Source organism: Juglans regia, chromosome 4 (assembly GCF_001411555.2).
Source record: "Juglans regia cultivar Chandler chromosome 4, Walnut 2.0, whole genome shotgun sequence".
Taxonomy (NCBI): Eukaryota; Viridiplantae; Streptophyta; class Magnoliopsida; order Fagales; family Juglandaceae; genus Juglans; species Juglans regia.
Genome location: NC_049904.1, coordinates 32,342,806 through 32,354,564, shown reverse-complemented (window position 1 = coordinate 32,354,564; position 11,759 = coordinate 32,342,806). Strand labels below are relative to the sequence as shown.

The window sequence follows — 11,759 nt, the reverse complement described above, 5'->3', positions numbered from 1 at the left end:
ATAAGAGTACTCTCATTGAATTAGTTAAAAGTTAAATTCAATGAGTATTTAGTTATTAAAGAATAAAATATGCTTATATTAAATTAGTCAAATTCTAAATATTTAAAATTTAACTACAGTGACTTTCAAAAGTCTTTTCAAATTTAAAAGTTACTGTACATATATCAAATATATATTTTATTAATTATTTTTCTCTCCCTTTCTTTCTATCACATATTTTATCACAATTAATATATTAATTTGACTTAATAATATATTAATTTAATAAAAATATGATTATTAATTAAAATATAATAAATATAATAAAAATATGATAAAATTAAATAAATTAATAATTGAAAAAATTAAATATTTTTGAAATTATTAGTTATTCATTACCATATAATGAATAAATATATAATCTAATGTAAAGATTTAATGTAAATAATCAAAACCAAATTTATCTTATATTATTTTTTTATTATATAATAAAAAAAAAGCTATTCCAATATAGAGATTTATGTAAATATAATAGTTAAAAATTAAATTTCTCTTATATTCATCAAAACTGTCTTTTAATTTTGACTAATTCAATAAAAGTGTTTTAAATTATGATACAGGCAAATTCATCTTAATTTATTATTATAATTTTTTAAAATTTTTATATAAAATATAATTATAAATCTAACTTTTTAAAAATTTAAAATAAAATAAATATTTTATCAAACTCTTTTAAAATTATCTCAACTTATTTTTTTGCTTATTTTTAGTCAAAGTATACTCCGCTTTATTTAGGTTGTGTTTGGATGTTGAAGTGAGTTGAGTTGAGTTGAGTTGAGATGATAAAATATTATTAGAATATTATTTTTTAATATTATTATTATTTTAGGATTTGAAAAAGTTGAATTGTTTATTATATTTTGTATTAAAATTTAAAAAAGTTGTAATGATGAATTAAGATGAATTGAGATGAATTTGGTAATCAAACTCACCCACTCCTCATAAAAGATGGTTGACGTGGTCTTGTCACGTAGGATTACAACAAAATCCTTTTTTCGAAGTTGCTGGATTCCACGTTCATTCATACTCATTCCATTGTTAAATCCAATACGTCTTCAAAGAAACGGCATTAAAGTATTGTTTTACGTTTGGTTAATAAATTTATCTTAATTTATTATTATATTTTTTAAAATTTTAATATAAAATATAATAAATAATTTAATTTTTTCAAATTCTAAAATAATAATAATATTAAAAAATAATATTTTAACAATATTTTATCATTTCAACTCAACTCAGTTCAACATTCAAACATAGCTTAAAATAAAGCCTTGAGAGAATTCGGAAAGAAAAACTTTACTTGCAACCGATTAAAATTACTCCGTAACCGGTTGCATAAAAAATATTATTTTTTTCACTCTCATTTTGTTCCCCTCTTTATCTCAATTATTTCGTCCTGATTCTCTTATTTGGATGTTGAAGTGAGTTGAGTTGAGTTGAGTTGAGATGATAAAATATTATTAGAATATTATTTTTTAATATTATTATTATTTTAGGATTTGAAAAAGTTGAATTGTTTATTATATTTTGTATTAAAATTTAAAAAAGTTGTAATGATGAATTAAGATGAATTGAGATGAATTTGGTAATCAAACTCACCCACTCCTCATAAAAGATGGTTGACGTGGTCTTGTCACGTAGGATTACAACAAAATCCTTTTTTCGAAGTTGCTGGATTCCACGTTCATTCATACTCATTCCATTGTTAAATCCAATACGTCTTCAAAGAAACGGCATTAAAGTATTGTTTTACGTTTGGTTAATAAATTTATCTTAATTTATTATTATATTTTTTAAAATTTTAATATAAAATATAATAAATAATTTAATTTTTTCAAATTTTAAAATAATAATAATATTAAAAAATAATATTTTAACAATATTTTATCATTTCAACTCAACTCAGTTCAACATTCAAACATAGCTTAAAATAAAGCCTTGAGAGAATTCGGAAAGAAAAACTTTACTTGCAACCGATTAAAATTACTCCGTAACCGGTTGCATAAAAAATATTATTTTTTTCACTCTCATTTTGTTCCCCTCTTTATCTCAATTATTTCGTCCTGATTCTCTTATTTAGATTTTTTTTTCTTCTCCCCACTCTTTCATTTTCTCTTTCCCCCGGCCATCAACGGACAGCCATCTTCCTTCTCAATTTTCTCTAGTTTCAGACACACACTCTCTCTCTGAGACCCTTCAGATTTTTTTTTCTTCTCCTCACTCTCTCATTTTCTCTTTTCCCCTGCCACATACCCGCACAAACTTCCCTGTGCTGTTTCTTCAACGTCCTTCAAGCCTCCCTCCCAAACAGAGTCCTTCATTTTCGTAGCTTCGTCTTCGCATATTCTTCTTCTAACTCGAATCCAGAGTCATGGAGTCGAAAAATATCATCCATAAAATGGTGATGATCTGAAACGATGGCATTTCAAGGAAATCTTAGCTTGATTTATACGACAAGCAACTCTTATGCAAAAATAAATGGGATGCGTTCATCCATGAGGAGAGAGCGCGATTGTTGCATCTCCATTAGGCTTTAAGTCCCAAAGTGGACGGTGAGCGGCTGATTGCAGTTATTCCACCATTGACGAAAGTGCATGTACAAGTTGTATGTGAGGTAATTATCAAGTCTTGTGAAGAAGTCAGGCAAAGAACAAATAAGGCAATTGATACAATAAAGAAATTATATTCACATGCCCCCAAGGATGATATGAAGAAAATAGAGAAATAGGTTGATGAGTTGACCAAAAAATTTGTCAAGTCTGCAGAAGATATGTGCAAGTCAAAGGAAAAAGATATCACTGGAGGGTGAGAGGTGGTCTAGCCTTCTCTATTTCTGCAAGATTACACACTTTTTGGAACTCTCAACTTAATGAAACCCTTTGGTATAACAAATTTTGGGTGATCGAATTCCTTGATAAAATGAGCTTTTTTCAAAAGCCGCATCCGTTAGAGTTTGCATTTAGATGGCAGTTTCAATACAAAAATTCAGTATAAATCTTTTTTAATGTGAAGAATTTCGCTTATATTTTGAAAATATTCTGAAGGCAATTGGCAATGATTTGTGTGGCGTTAAAAAAAAATAATAATAATAATCAGCTGCGTTAATCTTAACAGAAGTCAGTACTTTGTCTCTCAATCTCGTTGCTTTCCAATCCGCTTCTGATGATGCCGCAATCGACGCCATTGCCTTTTGGACGCGAGTGGAGTCGAGCTGGCGATCTTCGATGCAGTTGATGAGCTTGTCGAAGGCTTTGCTCTGTTGCTGCATGTCTTTGGAGTCCAACACCATCTCTATCCCTCCGTCGTCTACGCCCTCTATGATTTGCTCTCTTTGCTCGATCGCTTTCTCTGCAGAACGTTTTTCTTGAGAATTTAATTTCTATTTGACTACAGTTTCTTTGGATGTTGTCCGATGTTGTCGATTTCAGGCGAATGAACCACTCAATCCTTTCTTTTTTTGAGATCTCAGTCAATTTTCCTTCTTTCTTCTTCTAATCTGATGTCTTCTCAATTTTTTTTTCTTTAAAAACAAAATTGTTAGAATTATGTCATCCGGTTGCCCACAGTTTCGCAAGTGCGGTTGTACATAACAGAATTGATTCAAAAATTATGCTGACAAGCCAGCTAAGTCTAGTTGGACCCAAAAACTCCACATGCTCTATCTATCTTGTGGGATCTTCTTCTAAACCGATTCTAAAGTTTCCAGTAGTACTGGCTCACACTGCAGTAAGAATTATATATATAATCTATGAAACAAATTAAAAATAATAAACTGAGAAAACACGAAGAATATGTTATTATTGAGCTTGATTCAATTTCACGTGCTCAGCAATGAGAATATATAGATTAATCCCTGTTTGCAAGTTTCAATGAAGTAAACAGTAATAGTCAATTCTGCGTCACATGTCCAGCGACTTCTGGGTTGCTGTTGAAGATAATATCAAATTAAGTGAATAAATGGAAAAAAGATATTCATCATTAAGCCATAACATGATCAGTAATAATAATATGATAAGTGCTACAGTTATATATAAGGATTTTATAAAAATAAATCAATAAATTGACGAATTCATATAATACGTACGTAAGATCTATTAATTTACAATAGAAATAGTTCTATAATCTAACATATTATATTAAGTCACGTTAAATTATAAATTTATTTTTATAAAATTTTGTTGTGATTAAAATATTTCTCCAATAATAATTAACTGCAGCTGCTAAGGAATCTAATGATCTCCAAGAAATTCGATCGACTCACACCTCAAAAGTTGATGCATCTTGTCAAGAGAATATCAACCATGAATAAATCTTTTGGGTTGAGGTGAAAAGTTTTTAGATCTTTGTTTTGATCTCCCAAGCTAGTTATTCTAAAGCACTACGTGACTCAATCAATATATATTATTATATATAACCCACTACTCCTCTCGTGTTCTCTTCCAGTACCTGATCTTAACCATTCATGTTACAGGAGCCCATTTTCATCTTATAAGCCAACCGCATGAAGAAGATCAGTTGCAGAACTTTGGTTGCTCTTTTAGCTTTGATTTTAATCGAGATCCTCGTGTGCTGTTCGTTGTGCCAATGCCATGAAAGCCATCCAAGAGATCATCAGAGATTAATCCAGTCAAGGAAACTGCTAGTACTTTCTACAGCTTCTGTGACTGTATCAACGAGTGATCATCAAAACAAACTCAATGGAACCATGAAAGATCCCAAGAAAGCTGTGGAGCCAAGTTTAAGGAAGGCTCCGCCTAGCGTCCCAAATCCTACTCAGAATAAGGAGCGCAACTGATCGTGAAGGCATACGTATCAGTACGCACGGATAGGTATATACCTGATCATCATCATGATCAACAGTCAATGCTGGATCAGCAATTTTCCTGGATCGATCGGTTCATATGATCTCTAGTTTTGATTTTATCCTTTTTAGCTAGCGGCGTTGAACTTGCGCCTAGTTCTTACTTATTTTTGTGTTTCTTATGAGTTAATATTGTGCTGTAAATTTGTAAAAGCCTCATTCTATTACAGTTCTGTAGGAAGCCTTGTCAATTGAATGTAGGCAAATTGTACATAATTAAGAGCTAAACTAGACATTTTGGGATTCAATTTTGTTGCAATATTTCAATTGATTGTTTTTCCCAATCTCCATTTATTCTGATCTGTTTTGTTGCTGACACAGCTAGTTAATTGCAAATAGCAAGCTTGGAACCTTGCAATTACGATTCCGTTTGGGATATATATATTTATATATATATATATATATATATATATGATGATCACTGGTATATATTATGGTAGTGCTTTATTATTTACCAATTTCCGCCATCTTCTTGGCAATGCCTAGACTGGAATTTAGGCCCGTTCACTTCAAAATTGCAGCTTGGGTCCTCGTAATTAAAAATCTAGAGGGCAATATTTTCCTTTATTTTTTTTTCATTTATGAAGGGTTAAAAAAAATAAAAAGTGAAATCACCACTTATCCCGAAAGTTTAAGTTGATGGCTAAAAGAGGTGATTAAATTATTTGTATTATACTTTTAACACTCCTCTCACGTGTTAATCAGGTTGGCTTCGAATTCAGAACCTCTGTTTTGATATAAAATCATTACTTGTTCTAAAAAGTTAAGATGATGAAAATATGTAGATTTAAATATTTATATATTATATGCTTGAAAAAAAAAGGGGTAAAAAGTTGTTAATGTTACTTGCTATTTAAAGTTGAATATTCATTCAAAGTTAGTACTAGTGTGGGCAGGTAATTAACAACCACATATCTGACCCATTTGCCTTTGGTTTATAATTTTAGTACTGCTATTCCTGGTTTATACTTACGTGTTGTCCCCTACTTGATAATATAGAAGTGAAATGGATTTGGTGCTCATGCATGATGCCATTACCACAAGCCATAATACAGGTTGGAAAGTGAGGGATCGATGCACGATGGTTTCAAATACTACAATAAAATTATTTATTTGTGATCAATTATTTTTTACAAAAATGACTATTTATTATTAAAATGAGTCTGTTTTTATCGTAAATAATTATTATCATCACAAATAATTCATCACAAATATTCATTTTTAAGTAAGGATGTTGTTAATTGGATTATTGTTGGTCAATGGTCATGGACCAGCTTTTAGGTACAACTTACAAGGTTATCGTTCCAGCCCAAAAGTTCACTTCTCCAACATTCCATGTGCAGTAAACACGGAAAATGTGAAATTGAGAAAAGGGCAAAATATGTTTATTGCAGTGGACTCGATTCCATATCTGCTTTTAGGGCCTAAATCAATGATGATCTCGATCGGCATGCATGTCTCGCATTACATACACACTGTAATAAATCACGGAAGTGTAAGAAACTCCGACCCCGAACAGAAAAGGTTGAGAGTGGGAGAGACGAAAAGAAAAGAAGATGGTCAATTTTGGCTAAAGAAGATTGGGCTGAAGATTAATTATTGCAGCAACAAATTAGCCCAGATTAAGATGATGATGAGTTTAGCCTGTTTCCTTCAAAGCCCAGATTATTACAGCGACAAGGGGGTGGGCCTTGTAATCCGTGCAGTTTGAAAATCTGCATGGCGAAAGTATGGCGGGTCTTCTAATGTACCCCCATCCTTGAAAAGATAGCTTATCCTTGCTGAATGTCTTGACGTCTTAAAAAGTTAAAAGGCCGAGTATATATGTCGCCGAAAGTGCACAAATTGGGTCGAACCGACAATTTTCTCAGTGATTTCGAGGTTAATTTTCTTCTTCTTTCTTTCTTTTATCTTTTGATCCTGAAGATTCAGCTCCTTGGCTCGATGCAGCCTCGATGAATAAAATGGTAAAATGGGTTTGAAACGACAAACAGCTAGCTGCTAGCAGGAGAAATACTAGAGGTATAATTAAGCCTAGCTAGCTTATCTTGATACGTGAATAAAATCCCAAGAGAAGGCAGTTCATAAGCAAGGAAACATGAAGGAGACCAAAGGAACATATCTCTCTAGATTTCTGAAATAAAAAGCAGATAAGCTATAAAGAAGTTTTGGAATAAAGAAGCTAGCGCGCGCACATGAGAGAAAAAAGAAGCATCAATGATGACTTAACGCTCCAGCTTTTTAATTACAGTACTCCTTACTAACTCTATCTGTACATGATGACGCAAATGGCCGTCCTTGATCACTTGTACGTCTTAGCTACGTACGTACGTACCTCAGCCACTTCATATAAAGTGAACCAATTATTACCAGGTCCATCTTGTAATTACAAAGCCTTCTTGATAATAGTACTGTATTAATCTACTTCTTTTCTTTGTTCTTTTTTATTTTCTCTCAAAGCGAGATCAACACACATACATATATATATATATGGGATATATATATGGGAGTACTTGTCCTCCAGATTTAGTTTATTTTATTATATTATAATGGAAAAGGAAAGGTCTTGCATGAGCAGCATCATTGGGATTGAACCCTTAGCGCAAGCTACTGATCAAGCTAGGAATCTCAGGAGGCCCAGAATATATATGTAATTTAATGGTGGGGTTCATGAAAATCAGTAGCACGTTACAACCAATGAAAGAAGGCGTAGCTAGCTAGCTAGCTAAGCACATCAAGAATTGTTAGATCCTAAGTCACCCTTGGCTGACATTGAAGCAAGCAGAATCAGTACTAAATAATCGATGAATGTCCAATTAATACGGCGGAAGCTGTCTGCCTAATTTCTGAGATTATGTGCGTTGGGAACTCCCATGCATCATATATATATATATGCACCCGTCAAATGTCGCTTTGGTAAGTACGACTTCAGTGCAGAGAATACAGATCAAGTTGTTCTGCATTGGCCGATGTAATTGATCGATCGATCATTATAAACAAGTCGATCGTGTATGTGCCACAGTTGACAAAATAAGCTTTTAAAGTCACTTTTCTTACCTCGAAAATGAAACCCCACCACAAAAAAGATCAATTGAATAGCTAGGCAATTGGTGCTGGATCAATTCTTATAATTATCTACCACATGTACAGCTTCTACGCTATCCATGACACTTATACGCAAAGTGGTCCAGGAAGTTGGTCTGAGTGGTCTCAGTTGATGGCCGGCTTAATTATAAGAGCCTCATGTGAATCAACATTCAAAAAGAAAATATCAAGATTCTCTGATACTGATCAGCTGCAGGCATAAACATAAATAGACGAAGATCCATTAATCCCACTTCAGACTAGGGTACTTCTTTCTTTTGCAAGAAAAAAAATATGCATATACGGCGTAAAAGATTGGACTTTTAGCTGTAATAACCCAAGGAAAATTAACTGCTTAATTTACGTCCTCAATCGCCTTCTAAACTTCCCTTTCAAATAAGATCGATCGTTTTGAGAGGTTTTCCTGAATTACACGAAAGCATGACAGTCGACAGATCAGGAGGACGGAGCATATACATGCAGCTAGCATATATGGCCCTGATCACCCGAACCTTAATAAAATCTGAGATTTTTTTTATTAAAAAAAAAAAAAAGGTTATTTTAATTATTTACAATATATATATATATATATGGCTCCAAAATAAAATCTCAATAGTTGGTCCTCCCTATATTAAATTCCGAGTTTGTCCCTTATGAAACGGCTTAAATAATTCAAAGATGAAAAATCAAACTGGGCTCCACCCTGCTAGACAGCAGGTAACACAAGCGAGAGAGACCTCAGACCTACTCCAAACTTGGATCACACTGATTGCCAACTATCAATTGAGAGATATATAGAAGAGATCATAACTGAGATTCCTCTCTCTCTCTCTCTCTATATATATATATATATATTTATATTGACGAAGTCCACGCTTGGTCGCATAATCGCCCAAAATTATAATGAGCTTTGGTAATATCAGAAATATACAAATTGACATGTGCTGAACATATATATATATATATATATATATACACACACACACACACACACACACACACATACCATGTATATATATGAACCAGCATGCATGCACGAGATATATATGGATCTTGAAACCAAGATTCCAAATTTTCCATCCATGATCATGATCACTACGAAATTTGAAAATATATATATATACTCTCAGAAGAAACGTACAACATATAATTAATAACAAGACCGAGGTCCGAATTACCAACCATGCAGGGAGATCATCCATATATCCAATTAACTAATTAGAACATTATTATTTAATTGACAGAAAACATCGGGACTTTGTTTTCTCTAATCATGATGTTCACATGACTTAAAATGACATTTTGATCCATGCATTAATTAATTAAGCAACTTGATATATAATTTTATGGAATTTGCTCAATTTGCATGCGTACAACCATTTTAGTACTCAAAATCCGAAATCCTTATAAATCGTTGATATATATATCCTCTTAAGCCTAGCTATAACCTTCCTTGACATTCATGATAGTGCGTAGGTATATACACTACTGCTCATCATCTAAGTTTGGAGATCCCCCGGATTCAAGTGAGACTCATGATATTTTTAGACATGATCTTGATTAATCGCTTTACAAATAGATTTATTTAATTATATATCGAATAAGGAAGTCCACATTTAGTTGTTTCCAAGATGTGACATCAATACTTGTTTAAAAAATTTTAATTGATAAATATAAAAAATAAATTTAATTATTTTTATTATATTCTCACTTAAATAGATATAACGCGGTGATTTCACAAGTCACAGATTGTAAGTAACATTCACATGTACTGAAAGATATATAATATATATGTACAATCTGCATGAGATACAGATCTAAAAAACCAAGATTCCATGAGTACTACTAGTAGCAAGGAAACTCGAAATATGTAGTACTACTAAACGATCGATCAGAGAAAATGTTACAAAAATAATTAATAACGTGCAAGAGTCCAAGACTAGACTAAACAATATTGAGCGATCCAATTAACTCAGCTAGCCCATATATTATTTTGACCAATCGAAGACACGATCCGCACTTTATTTTCTATAATCAGTGATCATCCTCATAAATACTTTAAATGACATTTTGATCCAAATTAAGTACGACTCGACATATTTATGACATGCAAGCTAGCGCCTTTTTTTTTTTTTAATTTGCATGTGTGCAATTATTTAAGACATGCAAAATTCGAAATCCTTAATCGCTAGCTAGCAAGCCTTAAGTATTTAAAGTTTTAAACTCCTCCTTGATATCAAATACTGCATGATGTGTAGTACTATACTCATATGACCATCTATGTACGTAGGTATAGATAATATACGCGCCCATCTGTACTGTAGTAAGTAGATCACGCAGTTTGTGTTCATACGGTATTTTTCAAAAAATATATAAATTTACGCACTTATTTAAAAAAAAAAAAATCCATTATTTAAAAAAAAATTAGGTAAATTTAAAATATATCTATCTTTCAAAAAATACGCGAAATTTACGCAATATAAACTACAAATATCATTTTTTTTTCCCTTCTCTTTTTTATAAGATGCTGTCTAGCATTCAAGGGATCGGAAATTGAAGGACTTCGATCGCCACCAATATATCATTGCATGTAGTCGTGCCCACCACAATCATGATCATTTATATATATATATATGAAGTCAAGAATTGCACAAATCCCCAGTACACCCGTCATGTACATGAATTCTCCAGAGACCCATCAGCAGTTCAAGAGAAACACATAAAACCAAGTAAGAAGGTTGTACGAAAAAAGCATACAATTTAAAACTAAAAACTGAATCCAACCAATCACTGTACTTTCCCATCCAGCTTACAAATTTAACATCAAAGAATGGGAAAGTAGAAAAGGTACAACAAACACCATATCTGACATGATTCTGGCAAGCGGCCGGCCTGAGTACTCTTGCTTCTATCCAGCATTTGTGTCGAGTTGGATTCATATGCTTCTAGCCATCATATCTTGGAATCTCCTGTATGATTCCTCCTTCTCCAGCCTGAACTTCTCGTGGCAGTTTGCTATGAACATCTCGGCAAGCTTATCAACATCATTGACATCCTCCTGATCACTGGTAGAATTGTCATCACGAACCTTTTCTTCAAGCCACCGGAGGTAGCCGGAAAGCTGCGACTCCCCGGCGTCCTCTCCTTTCTGATCACCCGTGTAAAGAACAGAATTCCACGTCGAATCATAGTAGAAATGGGTATCGGAAAGCCCGTTTAGAACAGGCGCAGGTACAGGAACCACATGGGAAGAACACCAGTTATAGTGTAGCCTAAATGACCCAAAGAATAGCTTTTTGTTCTTGTTCTTGTCTTGGGGGAATATGATTTGAATGTGCTGAATTTCCTTAACAATCTCAACGAGGATGGTTTTGGCTTTGGAGAGAGCTCGAATGATGCGGCACATGTGCGAATATATGAGGGTGTGGATTAGGCTTTTGATCTTCGTGAAGCTTAAGTTGGAAGATGGCGATTTCATTGAGAAAACTTGAAGAGAGCCAACCATCTTTGTTTGGGAGAGTGTGTAAGTTGTAACTGTGGGTATAGGGGATAGGTATCATGGGTCTTGTGCTGAAATAGATTTATAATGATCCTCGATTACCAATTTACCCTTGGACTCTTGGGTTTTTATAGTACAACCAACCACCTTAGTGAATTATTGGGTGTGTTTTTACTTCTTTTTTTTTTTTTTTAATCCTTTTTGGGATTTGAAATTGACGAGGACTCAAAATGTAAAAAAGCGCGCTGTCCAAAACTTCAATGGTCCTAAAAGAGA

The 11,759-nt window shown here is 33.0% G+C and overlaps 1 protein-coding gene across 1 annotated transcript; it reads right to left on the bottom strand.

Annotated features, from left to right (window-relative positions):
• Positions 1-10,581: 10,581 nt before the first annotated feature.
• LOC109019910 lies at positions 10,582-11,556 on the bottom strand. Its single transcript, XM_019002289.2, has one exon. It carries the CDS (start codon positions 11,487-11,489, stop codon positions 10,920-10,922), a length of 570 nt encoding a protein of 189 aa, XP_018857834.1. The 5' UTR covers positions 11,490-11,556; the 3' UTR covers positions 10,582-10,919.
• Positions 11,557-11,759: the final 203 nt, after the last annotated feature.